The 25,825-nt window shown below is 41.5% G+C and overlaps 1 protein-coding gene across 8 annotated transcripts in view; it reads left to right on the top strand.

Moving 5' to 3' along the window:
- The window catches only part of TSNARE1 (t-SNARE domain containing 1), a 461,403-nt gene that overhangs the window by 90,060 nt on the left and 345,518 nt on the right, over positions 1 to 25,825 (top strand). For all 8 annotated transcript variants that reach the window (XM_042836518.1, XM_042836494.1, XM_042836540.1 and 5 more), the window contains one exon: positions 10,164 to 10,283. In XM_042836518.1, the coding sequence (XP_042692452.1) occupies positions 10,202 to 10,283 (82 nt within the window). In that variant the 5' untranslated portion in view covers positions 10,164 to 10,201. The remainder of the gene's footprint in view (positions 1 to 10,163; positions 10,284 to 25,825) is intronic.

The following is a 25,825-nucleotide window of genomic DNA, read 5'->3' on the forward strand; positions in this document are numbered from 1 at the left end:
GAGATTTACATGCCTTCATTTATCATAGACTTATAGAATCATTTGAGTTGGAAAGAACCTCTAAAGGTCGTGCAGTCCAACTCCCCTGCCATGAATGAGATATATACAGGTTGTTCAGAGCTCTGTCCATCCTTCCTGTGAATGTCCTCAAGGAAAGAGTGTCCACCACATCTCTGGCAACCTCTTTTAGATCTACTAGCCCCATATGCATCACAGAGGACATCTCAAGTGATGCTTGGCATCTGTGTTTAGGCAAATGCACCCTACCTTATGTGTTTTCATTAGGCTCTTACAAGCAGCAAATTGTATAAAACAACACTGCTTTTTTTTTGGTGAAAACTTGCAGTCTGTATTTTTAAGGGCAACTTTGAGCTTATGTTCGCTCCTTGATAGTCAGCTGTTTTGCTTTGGCTTGCTCAGGGCTTGGCGTTCTTCTTGCGTGAGTCACGCGTTAAATCAAAGCTGCTTTTCTCCTTGATATTTGCACTTGGTTCCCTTTGGTGCCATCGTGTGTTTATCAGCAGGAAGAAGTAGTCCCAGAGTCTATGGTGAGTGATGCCGAAGGTGGGAAACAATCTGAAACAAGACTTATGGTTCAGAACCCACTGGTGTGGGTGATGTGCCAGAGTGAGTGGACCTCCCTAATACAGTTTTCTTGGTGTTTTAATGGATATACCCCAAATATGTTTGTTCTTTGAGTGAAAGTTGAAGGTGTACTCTCTTGTTGACCATGCTTGTAAGCCTTTAATGTTGGGAAATCTCATTTTCTTGTGTTTTGCTACTTACTGCATAAAGAAATGCTTAGTGAAATAACCAAGAGATGAACGAGACTGCAGGGTTTCTAATCTCAGATGCCTCAGCTCAGCAGAGCCTTGAAAACCACTTCTCTTTCCCAGCAAAATGGAGTGAATGTTACTTTCCCTTTCAATCATGTTTCCCGTCAGTGAGGAGTCTTGGGGAAGGTGGGTGAGTTGGATAGTTGGACACTTCTGGATCATTAGAGCACATGTATTTTTGCTAGTTGGCTTTATTAATCTGTGGCCATTGTTTGAAAGTCTTCTGTGCAGAAAGTCTTGGTGTAACTGTAGAGGCACAATGGACAGACCAAGAAATACCAGAAGGGTTCTTACCAACAGAGAAAAGCGGTATGCACAGGTTTGCCATCCTCCTTGCTTCTTTGTGACCAAGATCATTTGTATAAAAAAGCAAAAGAATGTATTTATATGCAGTATTCATAAGGTGTTTTACATGAATGCATGAGTAAATATGGCTGCTGTGTTTGAAATCATTAGACTTTATAGTTTTGGAGATTTGGAGGAATGCTTGTGTACTAGTTGGCTTCATGCCCATGTTAGTTTGTTCATTGCCTGTGATTGTTAGGCTGTTTTTATGTATCTCTGTTTCTCCACTATGTTGTGCAGGCCTGCGGCTCTCTTTCTAACTTATCAAAGGCAGCCTTTGTTCCAGGGTGTTTTGAGAATGTCCCCAAGTCATACTCTTCAGCTTCTGCCAGGGCTCAGCACTTGCTAGTGATTCACCCGAGCTGCCTGCGTTTCCTAAGTTTTAGTTTATATTCATTCATTTATTTTCATTTTTGCCTTCTTCAGTGCTGGCTTCTGACTAGTGGTTTCCTTGCAGATCTCACTTAAGCAAGCGAATCACCCGTGAAGAAAATCCTTTGTCCGTTGATATTAGGATATTAGGCTTCCGAGTGTGTGGCCCATCATATGACCAATGTGATTATTTTTTAAAAATAAATTCTTTACTCCCCGTATCTGTTCTTGTACTGTGTTTAACCACCTGCTGCCATTTCCCCTGTCCGTGATGGGAATACTGAAATGAACACACCTTATTGTTAGTCTTTCTCAATGAAATGCTGCCAAAGGTAGAAGCAGATTGTCCAGTTTTCCTCATATACTTTGTCTTTCTTGTAGAAAATACTGTTTTCTACTTATCCTTCTGCAAGTTTTGTTTATAATATAACTACCAATGAGCATTAATGTAGATGCGAGCTCATGGCGATGTTCATTCCTATCATGTGCATTCAATAGCACTATATCTGCTGTGGGAACTGGTGCGTTGGAAACCAGTGGACTCATGTTCTGTAGGAGTGGGATCCTGGGATTTTGGAATCTATTACTTGATGAATTCAAGCATCCCATTTTACCCTGCATCACATTCCCCTAAAGCATTGCAAGTATGTCAATCAAGATGCTTCTGTGAACTCAGAACTGGTTGTCAGATACATATTTCCTGATTCTGCTGAAATCCAGTATTGATTTATAAATGCTATTTCTAATTTTGTTAAGCTGAGCTGGTGCATTGCACTTAGTCTTTGTCCATTCATGCATGTGCATTTTTTATAATTAATAAGTTTGCTCTATCTTTACTGTAGCAAACCAGACATCGGGTCTCCCTTCTGTTTTCCTCCTTCCTACTGTTTGTGTTGTGTTGTTTTTTTCCAGCAAACAGACATTAATATTCCTCTTTTATATCTGCTGAAAAGGCAGATGAAATCTAGATTTTGAACTGAGTGGAAATTTAATTTTGCTGTTCACTGAAATATGTAATACTTCTGTGTTTTTCTAGCATATGGATTGATTAAGACTATTCTGCATGTAAGGTTCACAAGAACTAGACAACGTGGCACAACACATCAAATAGAAGGCGACCATGTAAGAAAAAATGATTGGAAGAAAATCATTTGTCCATTAGAACAGGCACATAGAGAGCATTTGTGGTGGGGATATTTAGAGATGAAAGCTGCTTAGATGCTGTTCTCCTGCAGGAGCCAGAAGATGTGATGTTTAATTGTTATTAACTGTTTAAAAAATAGGAGTGATGACATCACATCCCTTGAGGTGAGCTAACAGTGACCCAACACTAAGTCATCTAAACTAAGCCCCCATAGAGCCTGAAGTTGGGCATAGTGTGCTGCAAACAACTCAGTGACTCCAAAACATCCTTTTCCCTTGATCTAAATACCTCAGTATCAAGGAAGCTTGATTGCTTCTCCAGGTGAAAAGAAATTTGGATCCTGGGCATTGACCTTGCTAGTGCAATCACTTTGTCATTTATCACACTCTGCTGCTGCTCTTGGGAACCAAACTGTTTCAGTGCATGCTGCCTCGTGCCTTGAAGATGGAAGGCATCCATCTTCCCATGGCATTTGTGATCCTTTTGATGGAAGACTTTTTCTTGCAGCCCTAAGCAGCTATGTTTGCTCTCAGGAAGTTTATATAGCTGAAATGGAAGGGAAAGGGAGTGGGGGCGGGGGGGGGAGTGGGCCTATAAGATTCCCAAGTAAAACAAAATGTATCTCTAGTCCTTATTCTTGGCATTTGCCTAAGGCCAACTTGTCTCTGGTGCCTCTCAGCAAGGTTTGAAGACTGTCTTCGCTTCTTTTGTGAGAAGACATGCAGAAGGGTTGACGTGGAAGAAGACTTTGTGTATTGAAGTGGCAACTGGGACTGACATGAAAGGAGCACAACAGGCTTCCAGATTGCTTGTCTTACCTCTGTTCTTCTTGTCTGTGATGCAGCAGGAAATGAATACAGATGATGTGCAGACATTCATTCCTTCCAATCTCTGTTACTTATGATTTCCTTCTCCTTCATGTTGTGTAACAGTCTATTAGATCTTAAGTACGCCAGTGTCAATAGGAAGTCTTACATGGGGTCTTTGTGAAGTTTGTGGGGATGGAGGTGAGTTTTAAATACCACAAAATATCTGATTAGTCTGCTGGGTACTGTTGCAAGTAACAGAAATAACTGAGGAAAGAAGGAATTAACGTCATAGAATTATACAGTATCCCAAGTTGGAAGGGACCCATAAGGATCATAAACTAAAAATCCTGGCTCCAGATAGGACCGCGCAAAAATCAGAGCATGTCTGAAGGTGTCCAGATGCTTCTTGAAATTTGGTAGCTCAGGGCTGTGACCACTTCCTTGGGAAGCTTTTTCCATGCCCACCACCCTCTGGTGGGCTCTTCCTGATATCCAGCCTGAACCTCACCTGCTGCAGCTGGTAGAAACAGTTCATGTTGGGTCTGTGTAGCATCTTGAGGCTGTTGGAAAAACAAAGCAAAGTGAAGTTTGCAATCTAGTGCTCTGAGACCAGAGAGATCCCTTAGTGACATCCAAATTAGAAATACAGTGAGCAACTTGACTCTGTGTCTCAATATCTATCTCCATAAAACTCCACAGCCATCCTATCCTGCTATCTCCAACTTACAGTCTGTCCTGATCATATCTATTCCTGAGACAAACTGCTGTGCTTTGTGTGACATGTACGATGGCAGCTGTACTGAAGGAAGAAAAACTGCATCTATTTGGAAGTGATCAGATATTTTCCTGAAATAACACTTTGACAATGAAAAACACACACACACACAAAAGGATTTTCTTATTGTTTCTTAAGAAATCTCTAGAAGGGAAAAAAGCTCATTTCTTAGATAATCCAAGCTGTTTTTACATTGCTTCTACTCCGCAGCGCTGTAAGGCTGTGGGTGTTTGCTTCACTTTGTAGTATGCTTCAGCCGGAGGAGGGGAGCGTGCTTTGGTGTATTAAATCAAGTTGTTTGCAGTCAGAAGTGACGTTGTGCCTGTCAAGTGCTACGTATGTGTCTCCAGAAGCTTCTGGAAGCCAACTGGATGATGCTGTTGTCTTATTTTGGGCCTTGTGAACCTGGACTAGACAGCCTGCTCCTCAGGGCATGGGGACAGAGATGATGTCAGTCTCCATGGACCTTCCATCAGCATTAAAATGTACTTGGGAAGCAAAGTGGAGGGAAGTGTGTAATGTTGCCTGCCTAAAGCCACCTGAGAACATAACATTAATATTGCACACCTCAGGGAAGATCTAGAAAAGCATAAATTACCTCAAAGCCACAGCCTGAAGAGGAAGAAAATCATCCCCTACAGCTGTGCTGATCGACCTCTGACAGTCGTGTTATGAGGCTCAGCGAGCACTCAGGGATTTGTGCCATTACACCAATTCCATCTTAAGACTATTGATACAGAAAAGAAATGATTCCACGGTAGAGCTTGTGCATAAATACAGACTCTGAGTAAAAGGACAGGGGATTTTTCCAGGTGAGTGGCGTAAAGTTTTATTGAGTTTTGTTGTTAATAATTGAGAAAATCCCTCAAAATAGAAGCTGAGAAGTGGCATGTCTGTCATGTGAGTGACAGAGTCAAGTCTAGGGAGCAAACCATTAGAGGGGATTTGGAAATACAGCACTGTTTGCAAATATATATTTTCATCTCATGACATCAGAAAAAGCGGCAAAAAAAAACAAGCAGACAAACAAAAAACAAGAAAACAACCTCAAACTTTCAATAATAATAGTAGAACCAATCCTGGTACCCTACAGAAAGAAGGGCTCTGTGTCTGTTGTGAAATAGCTGTATGGAAAGCTAGAAAATTCTGTGTATTCTCTCTTCTTGTCATGATTTGTGTGTGCTGGTAAACAAGTCTCTTTAACGAGAAACAAAAGGAGATCAATCCAAGAGAAGGTTAAGAGGCAGCAGAGAGATCAAACTGTGAAGTTCAAAAGGTGAGAAGATGCAACTCTCTTAAAAGAGCGACTGGGGCTGATTCTTTGTTAACTGGAGCCTCCAGAAGTCTCTTTTCGAAATAGTTGACCTGGTCTGACAACAGCCTGTGGGGGTTGATGCGTAAAGATGATGATTTGTGTGAAACGATCTGCTCTCTCTTCAGGAATAAAGTCAGACTGGTTGATACTGAGATTCTATATGGGTTAAAAACTTCAGAAAATGCATCTCAAGTCTAGAAATTGGGATTTCATCATCACTAGCAACTTTTGAAGCACTCCCCAAGGGCACTTTTCCATCAGCAAATGGTGGTGGAGCTGGGAACAACATACAGGAGTGGTATTTGTCTCACCACCTCTTGCATTAATTTCTGGCAGGTATTTGTTATCAGACGATGTGACTGTAGTATTTCAGTGTAGAGTAGTAAATAGAAACATGCTTCTTTGTGGCAACTCATAGAATCATAGGATTGCTCAGGTTGGAAAAGACCTTAAAGATCATCAAGTCCAACCGAAACCTGACCATATTGCCCTAATTCTAACAACCTCCTGTGCCATTCCCCAGGCAAGAGAAATCCTCAGAGGAAATCAGCATCGAAATGCAGGGTAAGGAATTCACCTGAATGCCTGGCCTTGGCTTCAGCTGATCCCTAGAGGTGTTCAAGGCCAGATTGGATGGGGCCCTGGGCAGCCTGGTCTAGTATTAAATGTAGAGATTGGTGGCCCTGCTTGTGGCAGGGGGGTTGGAGATTCATGATCCTTGAGGTCCCATCCAACCCTGGCCATTCTGTGATTCTGGCTATTAAAAGGTTATGCTGAACCCACAGATGAATTTCCCATGCTCTTTTCTGAGGAACCTGGAGATCTTCCCTCTAATGGCAGTGGACCTGTCCTGAAAAGAGTACCTGTTCAGCCTGGGACAGAGGCAGAGGCAAGACTGTATGTTGTGTGTAGGACTGGAATTAGTATGTCCGAAACTCTGAGACCAGTTTTGTTACAGGTCGCATTGTATCACTCCTTATTCTCAACCCATAGGCAGTCTCCACCTGCATTTTAGTGATGTGGACTGGTTAGATAGCAAGGAGGGTTTCCAATTTATGGATGTTGAATGCCAGAAGTAGTCCAGAGATGGTATGTAGTCTTTGTCCTCGGAGATAGATAAAACTTTATCAGGCATGGTCTCAGAATCATATAATCATTAAGGTTGGAAAAGACCTTTAAGATCAAGTCCAGCTGTCTACTCATCACCACCATGCCCATTAAGCCATGCCCTCCATGACACATGTCCACGTTTCTTGAACACATCCAGGACTGTGACTCCACCATCTCCCTGGATGCCTGATCACTCTTTCAGAGAACAACTTTTTCCTGATATCCAACTTGAACCTCTCCTGGCTCAGCTTTGAGACCATTCCCTCTTGTTCTGTCCTATTGGCTTGAGCAACCTGCTCTAGCTGACCCTACTTTGGGCAGGGTGGTTGGCTGGGATAGTCTCCAGAGTTCCCTTCCAACCACATGTACTGCTTGATGCTTCCAAAAAAGACTCCAAAGGATCTATCTACTTGGAGTCAGGCTGAGCACTGACAGCTTAATCTGTAAAGGATAAGGAAATGTTATTGCCTGAGGAGGAGGCATTTCAATGTGTGCAGTCAGAAGTAATAAAAATGACATTGAGCCTCTTGGGCTTTGAAGATCCAGATTTGACAAGTTCAGGATTTTCTTCGTAGCTATAGAGGTGATACCCTTTAAAGATGAGAGTCCTGCATACTGCATTTTTTAGTATTGGAAGCTTGTACAAAAGGTGAGGAAAATAATCAAAACATGTCTATTATCTGTATTAACATCATTTAGTGGGACTGGGTAAGAAATTAGGCATCCTCCTGCTTGGAGTTCTCCCAGCTGATAAGGCAAGGGCACATCTGTTCTTAGGAAGAAAGGATTCGTGAATACAACCCAAAAGGGTAAAATTGTGGTCCCCATGCATTAGTCTGATCTACTTCTCAAGTGTACACTGCCCATACTGGTGACTTTCTTGTATTGTATTTCTCTATGTTCTGATATGCTTTGAGGACTCATCTGTATGATAATTCCTAATCAGAGTTTAGGACTGGTCATGAACATCCGTAAGTAAGACATTCCCTGTGTTGTTTGTTCCTTCCTCACAGGCTTTCCCAATGCCACAGTTCATCTTTTATGTTTTGTGGTTGAGAGTTATTCCTTGCTTTTGTCCAATACAAATGAAGAGAGTATTTTACTCCCCAGGTTTTAACCACAGCTTTGCAGCTTTGAAGGTTCCTGTTTTCCATCTGTCATCCATTCCATAGGCAAAGCAACTCCATTTACTTATTTTTTTCTGTGCAGGTCACGTTTTCTTGACCTGTTGTTATTCTCCAATCTCACTCTGGACTCACTTCTGCCACTAGAAAATGTTTATTGTAGCTTTTTGCCTACAGCTGAGGGCTGTGCAGTATGGTGTTAAGTAAAAGGTTTACTTCACCTGTCCAGAAGATTGTAGAAGATTGTAGCTGACCTAAATTATGTAGTGTTTTATTTTGTTTTTTTAAGGCATAATTTCTGGTTTATTAGGATTGTTCTGAGTGCTGAAGCTGTCCTCTACTCTGTCACGTCACATGTTTTTGTTCTTGCATTGCACTGTAGGTTATAGGATAAAGTTGTGATCAGATTTCTTACTGTGTCCTTTTTTCTGTATGTAATATGTTATACAATGCTTGTTCCAATTTATATGAACTGCCTTCACAGCAAGTCACTTGTCTGTCACAGCAAGTTGGACAAGCCTCCCTGAGGAGCAGCAGACAAAAGAATTGGGAGGTGACATGGGGATGGGAAGATAAATGCTTTTAATGCCTATCAAAGGAAAGGTATACAAATATGCTCTCACATTTCCCTGTAACCACATTACTACATGGTAGGAGTGTTCCAGAGCTGTGTGAATAAGGGATATTTCAGGGGCTTAGTAGGTTGGGGTGGGAGGTGGTTGATTCTAAAACAAAACCAAAATATTTTACTTTTGATTCTTTTTTTTCTTTATCTCCTTGAATGGAGAAAAATACCTTCCTCATCTCCCCTTTCACACCACTCTGTTGGGGAAAAAAAATACATTCACTGTTTGCCAGAGGAATGCTTGCCCAGTTGTAATCGAGTCATCTCAATGACATGATGTAGACTTTCACTCCACAATAGTGGCTTTTCAGAAGCCATTGCAGCATATGTCTCCAGTTGCCCATTTATAAAAAGGAGAAATGAATCACGATCAACCTATGTATAGAGGCAGTTTTCCAGATGCTGGATTGTTCAAATTCCCTGCTTACTGTGGTTTTAATCTGTAGCCACACTGGGATTTTAAGCTCCTTATCCCTGCCCAGAACTTTTTCTCTGTCTGTTTCCTATGCACCCTTATTTTCCAAGGTGGAAGATAAGGGTCTTGATAGTTCTTGAGTTCCATGAGACCTGGGAGAGACAGGATTTGTTTCCCAGTCCATCAGCCTCCCCGAGTGTATCTTCATCTATTTCATTTAGAGTTTATGAAGAACTTATATCAAGACGTGATAGATTATTCTTCTGCAAGATATATGGCTTTGCATACTTGACACGATCCAACTGTTATATTCTCTAGTGTCTTGGAAACCCATGGGTTTCAGGTGGTTTCTCTTAACTTTTACTCTTCATTCCCTTATTTTCTGATCGAAGACTGTTTACCTAAAATGTAGCATTTATGTTGAAGAGGTATCTGCACTCTCAGATGCCAATTATATGTTAATCTCCTTTAAGAGAATGGTGAATAGCTTAATGAAGAGCTACTCAATGAGCAGTGATGTCTTCTTTTTTTAGTGAGTAAGTCCCTACTTTCTGCCTCATGATTTTCTGCTCGGGACATTTTAACCCAGTTTTGATGTAAAGAGGCAGCAGCTGGGTTTGGTTCTGTGTCATACCCCTTTTGATGTGACACATTTGTCTGTTTTCTTCCTTTGCTGTTGTCCTTACTGTGGTTTAGGGCTGGACTACATTTAATGCCAAAGCTCTGGGGCCACTGATGAGCCATGGGGTACCTGAGGTGTGTAGTGGGACAGGGGGAGAAGTTTTTCTCTGTCAGTGCTGCAGTGATTTCAGTCTGCTGCTTCTGCTACTTCAGAAGCTTATGGTATAGAAGCAAACGGTTTCTTCAGAGCTCGTCAAGACTCTGATGTGATGGATAGACTCCTCGCCAGCTCTGTAGCTGTAGTATTCCAGAAGACAGCATTATCTTTTTTGATCAAGTCCCTATTTCTTGCCTACCACCTTTACATCGCAAGACATGTCATAAACATCAAGGAATTAAAGTCTTGCCGTGGCTCAAACAGAGGAGTGGTTGCCACTTTCACAGGAGGAAGTAAGGTGCAGAGAGGTCAGATGACTTGCTTGCCCCTAGGATCATCTGTAGTCCAGGAGATCTGGATTTTAGTGTTTTTGTTCTGTGGGTGACCCATACTGAAATTTGTACTTAGGACTTTTTTTTTCACTTATTTTTCCATTTGCCTTCCCTCCTTCCCCTGAAGTTCTGGGATTTAACTGACATTTAACAGTGTATCTGTCTTTTTCTCTATTTTCTTAGGTTTAAAATACAATCCTGCATCCACTGCTGTCTAGAAAATGTCTTATGGATCCATTGATGGGAGTGGATTTGGGAGGAACCCATTTGGAGGCCCTTCGAGACAAGGCTATCAACCTCTCGGTAAAGTATTTATGCCTTGTAATTTATTCCTCCTGATATTCTGGGGAATGAGGTTTTTACTGAATGAGGTTCAGTGTGGCTTTTGTATAAATATCAATCTACCTTCAGAAGTGGTTTTGGTAGAGATTTTCAAAGGTGGAACCCAAACATTTATTGGGTTCAATTTGTGTGATGAGGATTTTGGAGTTATGTTGGCGGGTTTGGAGAAGAAATTTGGTTCAGTTTCTAGACCTGATTGCAACTGTTTTATCTCCCCAACAAGAAGTTGGTCTTAATTGTTACTCCCTGGATAATCATAAGTGCTCTCATGATGGGATTAAATGGGAAGAGGTGCAAAGTGAAGAGAGTTGTGATTCTACAGGGCACTACCTAACTGCTGGGGTGGCTGCTGTAGTCTGCAAAATGTGCTTTAACATGGCACTGGGGGATAAAAACTTGCTCAGGGAGTGTTGAAACCATAAACAATGGAATGGCTTGCAAATGACTGCGTATTCTGGTTTTGTGGGTTGTTTTAAGTGAACACCAGATGGGCTTCCCTAAGCAGCTCTCTTCTTCCCCCAGAGGACTCTAGAAACACTAAAGCAGAAAGAGAAAATCATCTAGATGTCAACCTCTATATATGAAATGTTGATGCTGGGCTGGCTCATGCGTGGTGATGGAAGATATTTCTTATTCTTCCCAGCTCTGAGGTACTGTTTGAGAGGGCTGGTGCTAGCCCATGTAGGCATGGTAAAGCTTTGTCTCCAGCTGCCCAGATGTGCACCAGGTCTGGTACACATGGGGAGCTGCTGTAGGACAATATGTGGTTTAATATAGCCTGACTTTGAGCAAGCCTTGTGCACTGGAACATATTTTTGCATTTAGTTTTGAGTCTGGATCTGGCTTGTACCATACTGTGAGGCTGCAGTAGCTCTGGTGAAGGCACTTCTGAGGGTTCAGACCTTCACAGAATCATCAAGAAAGGGGGCACAGTAGCATGGGAAACGTCTGCTTTATTGCTTTGCATCTGGAAGAAATGTCACAATTCTCTTGCATTGCCTTTGGATTCAACTGGGCTGTTCATTAAGGCAGCCTGACTTTGTTTCCAAGTTGTCAAGGATCCAAATATTCCTTGGGAAATGTTTTGTTGTTTTGCAAATAGCTGTTCCCCCTGGATGAAACTATAAAAGAAGTGTTAAGGTTTTTCATGGTTTTCTGTTTTCTTGTGAGTTTGGGTACAATTACCTTTTTTTTCTTCTTTTTTTTCTTTCTTTCTTGGAACAGGGAGAATGTATTGAATTAAGTTTAAATTTTTGAACTGACTGTTTGGTTTTAAATAGTAGTTTTTAGGCTATTCCATAAGGCAAAATTAAAGGCATAAAAGCAAGGAAGAATGAGTTACTTGAGCACACTGATAGAGCCATAGGAAAAAAAAAATCAAAATGAGGAACAGATAGATGAGGGATGCCATTGCATAGTAGTTTTTTTTTTTTAAATGGTAGGTATGAATATTTACAATGATGTACAAAATACTATTTTTAATGCAAATGCAGAGAATAATTCAAGATGCTCATGGTTTCTAAATATTTGAAGAGGGACCACGCCATGCCCAGCTTGCCTGTCATTTGGTAGTTACTGCATAAAGTTGAACCTACCCTCAGTGGATTGCAGAAAGCAGCTGATGTAGGAACATCAGATTTCTCAAGATGACTATGGTCTTGAGACCATTTCACCTGCCATTTCTTCTGCATATCAGAGGTGAGAAACTGAGAAACTCCCCCCGCATTCATACATGATTTTGGGTAGGTCTGCAGTGGGCAAGTCTTCCAGATATTCCTGGGTATATTTTCCTAGCTAGCAAAAGTCAGGTCTCTTGGCCCAAACTTGGACCCTTTGATTGGTTTCAGTATTAAAAGGATAGCAAGGCTCAAACGTGTGCTTTGTCATTTTGCGATATACTATCTCAGAAAGGCATTAATGAAAGTGAGGGGAGCCTGTTTGCTTTGGCCAAGAGCAAGTTGGAGAAGATTTTCTCCTTTCTGTGTATTGAAATCAAAGATGATCCATCTGAACCTGCATATAACTAACTCACCATGCCCTTTCACCATGGCAGATTGCGTAACACGTGCCAAGTGTCTGATGGTGCAGTTTCCTCAGTTATTGCCATTAATTGTCAGGAGAGGGTCAATGTAGAACTCATCTTCTGCCTCCTGCTTCCAAAATGATTGCCTTGCTAAGAAAAATGGCTCTCTATATTACCTCATGGTATGGCTGGAACAAAAGAGCATGGCCTTCTGCTGCTGTATGTATGTCTGCTCAGAGGGGCAGACCTTGATGGACATGTCTTCCTGTGCTCTGAAACCTTCTTTTTACTGTATCTCATAAACAGATAAATAAAACATACTGGCATCCTGGCATATGGATACTCATAGCATGTGGTCCAGTACACATAAGTAAGTAAGTAATAATAAGTCCAGTAATGTTCAGGTATCCGACAGAAAACCCTGGCATCTTCCAACAATAGAAGAGATGAGGATGCTGCTGCTTAATAGCATTTAATGCAATCATAACAAAGAATTATAGAATGGCTGAGGTTGGAAGGGACCTTAAAGGCCATCTAATTCTAATGCCTCTGCCCTGGGCTGGTTGCCACCCAATAGATCAGGCTGCACAGAGCCTTATCCAACCTGGCCTTGAACACCCTCAGGCATGGGGCATCCACAGCTTCTCTGGGCAGCCTCTACCAGTGCCTTACCACCCTCTGTGTAAAACATGTCTTCCTGACATCAGTTTAATGCTGTTCCGCCTTGTCCTGTCGCAATCAGACCATGTAAAAAGTCAGTTCTTCTCCTTGTTATAAGTTCCCTTCAAGTACTGGGAGGATGCAGTGATATCTCTTCGGAGTCTCCTCTCTGTCAGGCTGAACAAGCCCAATTCCCTCAGCCTTTCTTCATAGGAGAGGTGGTTCAGTCCTCTGAACATCCTCATGGCCACTTCAAGAGCTTTTGATTATGAACTAGCAGGGAAGTTACGAGTGGGAGCCCCAGCTAGAATCTCAGAGGCTAGAGAATCTCAAAGGTTTCTGAAGGAGACTGCTTAGGTTACTTGGAGCATAGCAGGTTTGTATGTTCACAGCAAGGGAACATGTAATCCATGCCGTGCTCTGCAGTTGTAAGTTAGATGTTGATGGAGAAGCAGCATCTGCATCTCCTTCTTGTTCTGTTCCCAAAAATCCATGGAAAAGCAAACATTCCCCTGTTACCCTGTGTGCTTTTCTCTGGCTTTTAGCTGTGTAATGGCATTACATAGAGAAGTTGGAAAATAGCAGGAAGTTAGCAGAAAATTGCTTTTTTTTTTTTTAAAGAAAAACCCGGCAATGGGAAAAAAAAAAGATTTTAAGTAGTGTGAGATGTCAGAAATAGAGACCAAACACTACACAGCAGAAGGAATTAAACCCTGAATTCGTAAGCATGTACCATGCACCCTCTGCTTGTTAGACCTGTTCTCCTAAAAATAGTATTTCTGTGGGGAAAATGAACAAAATCTGATGTACGCAGGGGGAGTCATAGAGGTTGGGGAATTCAAACAGCTTGAATTAAAATGCCACAAGCCAAGAATTTTTAAACACTGCTTTTATTAACCTTACTGTGCCCCGGATGTTACGAGCCAGATTTGAACAGGTCATTTCATATTCCATAGGTGTAATGCTTCTAGGTATTCCCATGGGAGCATTAGTTCAGTTCTTAATTTTACCATGACTTCATCTATACTGTTTTTGCTTTGGTTGCTCGTGAAGGTATCACATGGGACACTGACCAGGGTTATTCTCAACATAAGTAGCACGTGCAGCTTTCTTTTTCTTTGCTAGGTTGGCTTGTCTTGTCAAAGAACAAAATCAGCTTGGTCTGTGCAGCTTGGCAGCGTTTGCTCTGTACTTATCTCCTAATTATCATTCTGATACTTTGCAATTGATTGTTATATAACTTGAGTTAATATTTTTCCAAAAATTAGGCCTGTAATTTCCTTTACCCTCCCCTGAGGTGGTTGGGCTGTCCTCTCTGTGTCTCCCTCATCCTATTTTGCTCTTCTAACAGTTTTGGAAAGTGTTTCTTACTTAAAAATACATCTTAAGTTTCATTGTTGCCTGCAGTACCCTGAAGGGGACAAGGGGAAATGGTTTCAAAGTTACAGGGGAATATTTATACAGTTTTTTTACAGTGAAGGTGGTGAGGCACTGGAACGGGTTACTCAGAGATGTGGTGGGTGCCTTGACCATGGAGACAAGGATCAGACTGGACAGGACTCTGAGCACCCTGATGTAGCTGTAGGTGTCCCTGTTCATTGCAGGGGAATTGGACCTTTAAGGATGGACCAAAGGATGACTTTTAAGGGCCCCTTCCAGCTCAGACTTCTCTATGATTCCATGAAATTGCAGAGTTTACGTAATACATGGGTGGGAGATGCTCTCATCGGTCTTAAACAAGGAAACTAGGAAAATCCTGGTTTACAACCCAGCCTGATCACCACATAGTCCTGTGTTGCCTCCCTTTGTAGATCAGGACTGGTGGCAAAGCATGGGAAGGAATCCAGCACCAGCTTTGCTCTTGATCTTGGAGTGCACTGAAGCACTTAACAAACTCCTAAATACACAAGGAGTCTCCTTAGGTTAATAAACATTAAGCAGGTGGTTAATGCTTTTGCTTTATTGAGACCTGAGTGCTGCTGTGTTTTAGCATTAACTTCCCAAGGGACTTGCAGTGTTTTGTTTCAGGAATGTTGAAACTCTTTGTTGTTGCAAAGTACTGAACTATGGAGACAGTGTGTGAGATGCTCTAAATTGGATCATGGCAACTGTTCCCTCTGGAGCAATGAGGGGCCTGAGCATGAGCTTGAGTTTCCTTAGTATACAGCATTATATGAGGAAAGAAAGAGTTAACAGTTATAGAAGAAAGTAAGAACAGAATAACGTAGGGAGACTAAAAAATTTAGAGCTGCTATGCACGTTAAGGGTTTTTCTTGTGTGTGTGTCTTTTTTTCCCCCCCTTAAATTAAAGCCTTTCATTCTGAATAATTACATTGTGCATTGGTCACCTTCAGTAGTAAATACAGTATGCGTTTAGGATGGAGTCCCATCAAGTGTAGAGTGGAAGGATAGAGCTCAAGTGCTTCTATCTATAGCAGCTTTCATCTGCTTTTCATAGGTAATTCACAAATATTACCACCTGGTCTGTAAATTAAGTCTTTCTTCTTCATTTTATACAGCACTAGGAATAAAGTGGCTTCTCCAGTGTCCTGTAAAAAGTTTGTGTGAGTCTTAATGACTGAATTTCACTTCTAAATCTTGGGTCCTGTCTTATTTTCTTGAATTTACTGGAACACAGGTGTTACTGGAGTACACAGGTGAGTACTGGAACACAAGACTCAAGTGCCATATTAATCAAGGCATTAATTAGCCTGAAGTAAAATGCTGGTCCAATGAAACTAAAAATCTACAATGATCTCTCTTGCTAGACAGCTGAAAATCTTCTTATGACATCTACAGGAGAGTTGCTCCATATTGTTCTTTTGCCATTATTGCAAGACTTTCAACATGATAAGTTTATTTTAGTTTGAGGAAATTCTGTTTTACATCCAGTTTTTAAAGATCTTAGCAATGATTTAATGAATTAATAAGCATGAACATACAAAAATATATTAAAGATAATGAACAGTATGCTTTATAGCAAAAGGAATTGCCAAGAGAATTGACTTTGATGCATGAATTAACTTTGAAACTCTTAGTTTTGAAAACCTCTGCCCTATCCCTCCAGGCAATTTTAACATTATAATAAATGTTTTGCTCTAATCTGAGTATTTCGGGGAAGTTAAGTGGTTAAGCATTTATTTATATAACAAAACAGAAAACAGAAAACACTATTAGAGTAAATAAGTCTTTTAATGAAATATTTGGGGGTAAGCTGACCCGCATCATAACACTTAAAAAAAACAACCCACCATAACCCCATAACAGCTACAACAACAGAACAGAACAAAAACAAAAACTCTTGGGTAAAGATGAGCTTTATTTATTTTTCTCTAGTTTTTTATTTGCTATTCTTCATCATCCCAGACCATTTTATTGTAACCAGGTAAAAATAATGCCAGTGCTCCCGATCTTCAGTGGAAAACCAGAAAACAAACACAGTCTTGTCCTCAGGCAGCATTCAGCTGGAAATGCATTTAAACATCTCATCCTCTCAGAAAAGCTTGCTCTATTTTCCACTTGATTACAGGCAAATTAGAAGGAGCTGAAGATGATCTTCTCCCCTCAACCTATTCATCCATATGGTTTAGGTACCTTAGGAGAGAATACAGAACGTGGTGAATCTTAATTTGAGTTTAAAGGGACCCTTAAAGATCATCTCTTGCTACTCTCCTGCAATGAGCAGCTAAATCAGGGTGTTCAGAGCCTGGTTCAGTGCTGGCAGTTCCCTTAGTGGGTACACTGCCATAAACACTCAACCTCAGGTTGTCCTCCTGGGACGTCTTTCCAGGACGATGCTTTAACCCACTGGAGCAGAGAAACATAGCACCCTAGAATGGCTTGGGTTGGAGAAGACCTAAAAGATCATCTAGTTCCATCCCCCCTGCCAGTGAAATTGATGTACCTCAGTGCTTTTTCTTCTGTTTACTCTGACTTTTCCTTGTCTCATTTGAGAACAAAGAAAACTTCTATCAAAAGCTTGCATTCCCTACACTGAACCACTCTCACTGTCACTTACAGAAATTTTGTGGCTGTTCTTGTTGAAGCTGTTTAGACCTAGAGAAGGCATTGATGCCCCTGAGATTTCTCTACTCTTGTCAGTTCAATCCAATTTATGTTTCCCAGGGATGTGATGGAGTTACTGTCCCTGGAGGTTCAGGAAATGTGGAGATGTGACACTGAGGGACATGGTTTAGTGGGCATGGTGGGGATGGGTTGATGGTTGGAACAGATGATCTTAGTGGTATTTTTCAACTGTAATGGTTCTGTGGTTTTATGACTCTATGTTTGCCAGCTTTCTCAGTCCGCTGAAAGCACTTCTTTATCTAGGATAGCAGAGTGCAAAAAGGTTCTAAAGCAAAGACCAACAAGCTTTATGTGACTGCTTGTCTATATGACTAAATTCTTGCAAGCATTGCAAGACTTCTTTACATTTTCTGGGATACCCTTGTGCTTTGCATCTGTTTTCATTTCTTGGCAGTATCAGATGCTTGGATGAGAAACCATTTTTCTTTTACCATGCTTAAAAATAAGTCTACCTGAAGCAAGACAATGTTTGGAATTCACTTGTATGCAACAGTAGGATCCCTCCAATGACCTTGTACATATGTCTGTCTGCATCTGATGACAGTTTCACTAGAAAAGGTGACAACTTGTTATAGTGTGCCACTGCCTTGTGCAAATCTCTCAACTTCTCAGTACTTCCCAGTATTCTTCTCCCATTGCCCTCCTGCTTCCTCATATTAGCTAATTAATTAAAATCTCAAGGATGGAGAATGTATCTGGCTTAATCTATTAGAACATAATTAAGCATCCACTATGTGTATATGCTTTTTCTTTTCTCTCTTTGAAGACCCAAGTGGAGTTCATAATATTTGCTCCTGCCAGCAAAATGGAGAGTAGAGATTTATGTAGGTGCAGAAATAGCATACTGGTGGATTGCTGTTCAGAAACCTACGTGTAAGAGTGTATTTATCTGCTGAAATTACACCAACTCGCTGTTATCCATTATGAGGGATGGACATAGCTGACACAAACATGTATGCAGCACAAAAAGAAGTTGAGCTGAACAGAAAGGGAAGAATAGAGCTTTTATCTGTGCTGTCACTCCAGAGATGTCATTGCTAACTGTCTCCCAGGATGACGTTTGCTTGGAGACAGATGCTGGCAGCTAGAAGTGGGCAGTGATGAAAGTTCAGCAGTGAAGAAGGGCTTGACAGATGTAAGCAGGTAGACTGGAGATTAGGGTGATTAAGCATGAATGGAAAGCTCTTAGGAGCAAGAAGGGATTTTAAATTGTATATTAGGATGTACGAAGCCTGCTCTGAAGTAATGCCTGTTTTATTATGGTGCAACTATGCTGCCCCAACATAGCCCTCAAGGGCTTGTTTGTAAATGGATGGTGTAAATTTAGAAGAAGGATGGAACTGGGAGAGGAACGCCTGATGGAGCTGTGGGTGTCCTTGTGCACTGTGGAGTCGTTAGACCAGATGGTCTTTAAAAGTCCCTTCCAGCTCAAACAATTCCATGATCCTGTGATACTATGTTTGCATACAACATCAGAGGCAGACACTGGTGGAATGGCAGTAGAGGCTGGACCTTCCCAATGATATTCCATGACAGTTTCGTTGCCATGTGACAGATGGCAGCAGAGGGGCAGACTGACAGAATGGTGTCTGATTTGGAAGAGCGTATGAAGCAAAGGTGCATCAGTGAATTCCTCCAAGCAGAAATGATGGCACCCATTGACATCCATTGATGCATGCTGAACGTTTATGGAGAGCAAACAGAGAATGTGAGCACAGTGAGGTGGTGGGTGATGTGTTTCAGCAGTGGTGACAGCATAAAGGCACGTTATGTTCCAGATGGCCATGCACAGCTGTCACACCACTAAATGAAGAGTGCTTTGATCGGCTCGTGCACGTGAATTGGTGGATTATGACTAGGGAGCTGTGAACAGAACTGAATATTGGCTTAAATGCATTGGAAACATTGGTGGCAACTTTGGAATATTGCAGTTTGCACCATGTGGGTCCCAGAAATGCTCACACAGGAACAGAAGGAACATTATTAACAACTTTGTCAGGACCTATTGAACCAGTATGAGCCAGAAGGTTACCGTTTTCTGGATTTCATCATTACTGGTGATGAGATGTGGTGTCACCACTACAAGGCTGGACTATTCTAACACATCCATTGTATAGTTCGGATCTGACACCTTCTGGCTTCTATATGTTCATGCTGATGAAAGATGGACTGTGTTGGCAACATTCTTCTAGCAGCTGGTCCCAAGGTGGACCCCTGGGGGACACTGCTTGTCACCAGACCTGGATGTAGAGCCATTGATAACAGTCTTTTGGCTATGACTATTCAATGAATTCTTTATCCACCAAATAGTCCAGCCTTCAAATCCATATCTGTCCAACTTAGAGATAAAGATGCGGTGTGTTTGGCGCCATGTCAGAGGCCTAGCACAAGTTGGTAGACTGTGTCAGTTGCTCCTTCTTGGTTCACCAATGCAGTCACTCCATCACAGAAGGCCACCAGATCAGGCATGATCTGCTTTCTGATTCAGACAGCCCGAACTTCTCCACTTCACCAACTTTCCAGAGTTCCACAGTTGTCCAAGCACAGGGTTATTTAGGTGGCCTGAAATTTAATTCTGCTCTAGAAGACACCATGAAGGCTTGTCCTTCTGGTTGCCCTTTAAGGTTTGAATGCAATCTACTTATTTTCAATACAAGAGCTGAAAAAATGAGTTAGCTCTACAGTGCTAACATGCAAGATCGTAGAATCATGCTGAGGGCATAGAATCATAGAATGGCCTGTATTGAAAAGGACCAAGATATGGGGAATCTTTCTATCCTAAGCTGCTAGTGCATGCTCTAATACTTTGCAAATGCTGGGTTGCAGATTTTCCTCTTTTCATCTCAGTACTCTGGAGTTGCAGTAAAATCTTGGTTATTCTCTTAGAACAGAAATGGCTTTTACAAGAATGGCTTTAGCGACTTCAGTTGTTTGTCTTGTGATTCAGAGAGCTTGCTCTCACCCACTGCTGGCTACGCTGCTTCTGCTCTAAACTCATCCCTCAGAAGAGCACACAAGCTTTGCGACTTGGATTTGCACAGTAGAAACCCAACACAGTGGATATTTATTTTTAATTTTTAAATGAAGTATTTGAATAGACAGATGCTTGCTAGCGGATATCGCTTTCCTACACTCTAGCTCCTACTCCAGGGGAAAGAGTAGAGTTTTTGACAGGAAGGAAGAAGACATCTTTAGGACGCTCTCTTGGAGAAAGTGCCTCCTAGTGGCTCCCAAGGACCACAGAAATCCTGCTTTATACCCCAATTCATATTTTATGAATTTGTTTTCTTAATCACATGTAATTCCTTTTCCAGCATTCTGTTGTCTCAGTGTTAGGATGTTTGTAGTTTGGATAAATCCACATTAGCATGAGCAGACTTACTTTATTATTATAACTTCAGTTGCCAGCAGTTTGATAAAAATAAAAGATCGTTCTGGGATGTTCTCCCTGTTCTTTGTCACACTGTGTCTGTTATGTGGATTTATTTTCTCGTCTTTTAGCAGAAATGGTTAGCAGCTCTTAGCAGCTATCTTCCATTAATGCTCTTCTCCCTTATTCCCATATGGTTTCTTCATCTGGGTAGGCACTTGAAGAAAGTGGGACTTCTTTCATATAGCTGTTGGAGTTTGCTATGGATTGTCATCACAGATGCTATAACTTCCCTTAAACTTCTTTCCTGGACTGTATTGGAAATGAAGCAGTTGAAGGATAAAGTGGGGCAGGTGTTGCCCTTTGGGCTGTAGCTTCAGCACATGTGGCCTTTGGAGCTAGAGAACCAGAGAAGATTTGAAGGTATACAAAACCAATAGACCTTTTTTTTTTAAAAAAAAAAATAGAAATTACTCCATTTTCACGTTGTAGGATGATCAGGGTCAGACTGACACTTCTTTTTCAAGTTTTTGCAATTTTAATCCATGTTAAGTGGGTTATCCACTCTCTGAAGATGGATAGAAAGACTTCTTTCTGTCTGGTGACTCAGGGAAATGCCCTTAATTCTTCCAGACCACAGAGGAACTTCCTTGGGCAAAGATACTGTTTTAAGTTTTAGCTAAGCTTAGTCTGAAAAACTTGATCCCTTTTATCCCTGGCAAGGACCCGTGTGCCGAGCAGCCGGGCACACTGCCATCTCACCAGATGGCCAGCAGAACAGTGGCCAGCACAGTGTATCACATCTCCACTTGGCAGCACACAATGTCATTCCCAGGTGACAGTCACCATCCGCTTTGAACTTAAAGCACACCTAAAGACTGACTGAACTGATGTGCTGATGTGAATCCCAGCCTCATGTAGTGTTAACTTGGTCGAACATCTTGGAAATAATGTTCCCAGCTGCTTTCAAAGCAGGTGGGACTCAGGTGTGGCACCAAAAAGATCATCTTTGAAATGTATGAGATGGGCAGGAGGTAGGCTTTGGTGTGTCCTTTGGGTTTCACAGTGTGAGAAGATAAAACTCTTAGAATGCATCCGAAGGAGAGAAATAAAGATGGTGAAGGGCCTAGAAAGCAAAATCATAGAATCGAAGAGTAATTAAGGTTGGAAAAGACCACTAAGATGATGTGGTCCAGTTGTCAAACCATCACCACCAGGCCCACTGAACCATGTCCCTCAGTGCCATATCTCCATGTTTCTTGAACAGCTCCAGGGACAGTGACTCCATGACCTCCCTGGGCGCCCTGTTCCAGTGCATTGCAACTCCTTCTGAGAAGAAATTTTTCCTAATATCAAAAAATGTACACATAATATGATAATTCTTGTGTTTTGGGTTGGGACTATGGTACTCATTTAGAGTCACAGAATCACTGAGAGGTTTGGATTGGAAAGGACTTCAAAGGTCATGTAGGTCTACTAGATGAAGCACTAGATCAGGTTGCCCATGTTAGCCTGGCACTGAACACCTCCAAGAATTGGGATCCACAGCATCATTTGGTAGCCTATGCCTGCACCTCACCATCATCTCTAATCTGAATCTCCCCTTGTTACTATTGGCTACAAGTGAGCACTGCTGGCTAGCGTTAAGTCTTTCATTTATCAGGACCCATAAGTCCTTCTCAGCAAGGCTGCTTTCTAGGAATTCTTCTCCCAGTCTGTACTTATAACGGGATTGTCCCAATCTGAATGCAACACTTCACACTTGTTGAGCCTCATTAGGTTGACATGGGCCCACCTTTCAAGCCTGCTCAGGTCAGTCATGATGGCATCCCTTTCTTCTGTGATGTCAGCTGTACCACTCAGCTTGGTGTCATCAGCAAACTTGCTGTAGGTACTCCTTATCTCATCATCTGTGCCATTGATAAAGATGTTAAAGAGTACCAGTCCCAAGGTGAACGCCTTTAAAATATTCACAGTGATATTTCTAAAACTTGTATCTCATTTTCAGAAACACTTTTAAGGTCACATTTCACATGCCTGCAGGTACTTGATGATGCAGAGAGGGATGTGGGAATGTATAGTTCAGGGCCCATTTGTGCTCTGGAAGGCTTCTAAGTATCTCTTGAAATATGGTCCTTCAACCAACTGCTCTTTATCACCAGTCAAAACTGAGAGCTCCTAATTCTAATTCACTTGGTGCTGAAATGGGATTCAGAGCTCAGAAATATTTCTGTGATTTGACCATACGCTGGTATGAAAGCTTCACCCAGGGAGATTTATCTGTGGGTTTCCAGAGAGGTAAAGATCTTCCTGTAGATGTGAAGACGAATGCCTATTGAGCAGACGTGTGCACTGACCTGGTTTGATTGGGTTTGGAATTTTATTTTGTTCCAAAATACTTTGCTCAGTTTCTTAGTGAACAGCAGAAATGGACTGAAGAACTGACCAGTCACGCTGCATGAAATGCTATTTAACATCTATGGCTTCTTCTCCTCTCCTAATAATGATATAGAAACAGAAATAGAGGTGTGGCTGCTAAAGTTTAGAGGGACTAAAAGTTATATGAGGAAGATTTTTAGAAGTCGTAAAGCCAACTTTTTGGTTTGGGATTAGGGTGGCAGTTGACTTATGTATGAAATGGATCTGTTGTGTATGAAGCTACGCTTAAGCAAGACTGTTGAGAATCCTGTTCCCAAATGTAAGTGGTTTTGAACAAGGATCGTCAATCCTGGCTGCCTGAAAATTTCAGACTCACAATACTTGGAGTTTGGGCTATATGACCTTGAAAGGGCCCTTGCAAAGTAAATGATTCAATGATTCTGTGATTCTACTTGTCCCTATATATGAGGGCAGTTGTGGGGATGAGCTGAGCAAAATGAGACTTCTGTATTGCTTTCCCTCACTGGTCCCTCCCACTTCTTTTTTAATCATTGTTGTTTTTCACTTCTATATAAAGTTAGGAAGCATAGATTTATAAAGAGGGTTTTTCCATGAGGCACATTTTGAAAGAATTGGAGTTTATGACAGAATGGTGAAAAAAAAAAATAAAAATTGTTGTGGTCCTGTAGTAGTCAGCATTTCAGATTTATTTCAGGTACTGTAAAAGATTGAGCAGGTTTGGAAGGAGGTGTGATATGCCTCTCTTACTGCACTGCTTTACTGAGCAGACATTAACCTAACAACACACAGACAATATTAAGCGTGGATGTAATAATGAAAAAAAAAGGTTATAACTGTGTAGAAGATGGCTATGTATATTTACATTTACATATATATACATGCATATCCCTTATATATGTGCATATATGTATATGTACATATAAGGACCATGCATGTACTGTGTCTGCATGCATATATGCGAGTATGCTTTTGAAATATAATTTGGATTTTTACCATCATTTCACACCTCTGCTTTTATAGTCTTTCTGTTAAAACAAAGCATGTTTATTTATTTTTCTTTTTAATGTTGGGTTTGTTAACAGGATTTTAGTGTTTTCCCAGGCATTTTCTTTTATTCGTGTTGTTTTCACACTTACTGTTCACTGGTGTTGGTGAAGAAGAAACCAAACTTCGTTATTATCCTTACAGAGAGAAAAAAGTCATGCCTATGTAAAAGATTAATAAGAATACTGCCACTGTTGTAAAAAAAAGTTTATATCAGGGAGCTTCAACATGCCAGAGATCAGAGTTTTAAATTTTTTACATCCAAAGGGTGCCAGGATGAACATATTCTGTTCTTTGGTCCATCTCTGCTTTGTTACAGCACTTTACTTCTTCCAAGCCCATCTCAAACCTCTTCAAAGCTGAGCCAGGACAACAGGGAGCAGGCCAGCATTTCAGTGTCACAGTGCACAGAGACAGCACCTCTCTGCAATAATCAATAGCCTTCTGAGTGCTCCTAGTGTCTTCTCTCCTCCTCGACAGGGTAACTGTGAGTCAGGCAGAAGGGATTCCCCGCTGGCAACAGGGGATCTTTCTCCTTGGCTGCTGGTCCAGCAATTCCGTAGCTTGCTGTGAATTCCTCTTCTTGGCTAAATACAAAGCTAGCATGCTTTTGGCGAGAAATGCTGGGTCTTGTGCTTGATTTACTTCCCCTTATCTCAAGCTTTCTCCTCACTTGCCCATGCTGCTTTCCTTGGCCTGGCTTCCCCAAGCAAAGGCAATGACTTTGTTTTACAGTGCTGTATAAATACTTCTTATGCTTTGGCACAAGCATATTTATGTTTGCCTCTGTGTTCTGTGCACTGCAGGAAGACTTTGTGCTCAAACCCAACCATTAATCTCCATTTTCCTGGAGTGAGCTCCATTTCTGAGCTTAAGCTGTACAGGAAGGGGTGGTTGGTGATGTCCTCAACCTCCAAAACAAACCCTTCCCTGCACTGAAATGAGCAGTTACATTTGTCAGTCCATGTCATCTTCCAACCCAAGATGGGGACTGTTGTTTGTAGACTTAGATGTATTGTCCCATGTTGCACCATGTGTGAGGATAGATTAGGGCCATCCCTTGAAGATTTTGCCATAAGGAGATGTGTGTTCTTCTTCTTTTGAGGTACATTTTAGCATGGGAGATTTTATTTTTTGCCTTACCAGCTGAAGGATAAAAGAAGGGGGATTTAGACTGGATGTAAGGAAACAGGTTTTTTACAGTAAGGGTTGTGTGGTACTGGTTGCCCAGAGGGCTGGATCTTATCCTTGGAATGTTCAAGGATGGGGCTCTGTAGATGTCCCTGTTCATTAGAGGGTAGTTGGAGTAGATGACCTATAGGGATCCGTTTCAGCTCAACTGATTCTGTGATTCTGTGATATGGTTATTATTGTCTTCAAGAGAGTCATATGAGCCAAAACTGTCATAATTATTCCTCATGAAACTCACATGAAATGCTAAATGCAGTGTTTACTGCCCAGTTGGTTGACTTGTGATTTCATATTTAGTCCATGGCCATGGTTCACTGGATAACCTTCAACAAATAAAGCATCATCTTGTGCATCTTGCTTTGTCAGCATGGAAAAGGGGAGCGATAAGAAGGTTAACTTCACTCCCTGGGAGAAGAAATTTGGAAGTCTCAGTTTGCTCAGCTCATCACTGCAGTTGCCTCCATATATGTGGACAAATGCAGTAGGTCTGAAATTTTCAGGTAGATGGCAGTGTGGCCATGAAGCCAGCAGAAGGGTTTGGAGACTTCACGTCCTCTTATATTTCTTCTCTGATTTTTTTTAAAGGCATATTTAATTGCCTAGGATGGTATTTGAGTGTTCATCAGTAACTGAAGTGAATGCATCAGCTCTCGTAAGTTAAGCAGGAAAAGAGAGGAAATCTCTGTAGAAAGCAGGAGAATGAAAGTGATTCAGTGGCTGCTGGTCCTA

Source organism: Centrocercus urophasianus, unplaced genomic scaffold (assembly GCF_019232065.1).
Source record: "Centrocercus urophasianus isolate 14NV4802_14NV808 unplaced genomic scaffold, USGS_Curo_1.0 seq_11, whole genome shotgun sequence".
In the NCBI taxonomy this organism is placed as follows: domain Eukaryota; kingdom Metazoa; phylum Chordata; class Aves; order Galliformes; family Phasianidae; genus Centrocercus; species Centrocercus urophasianus.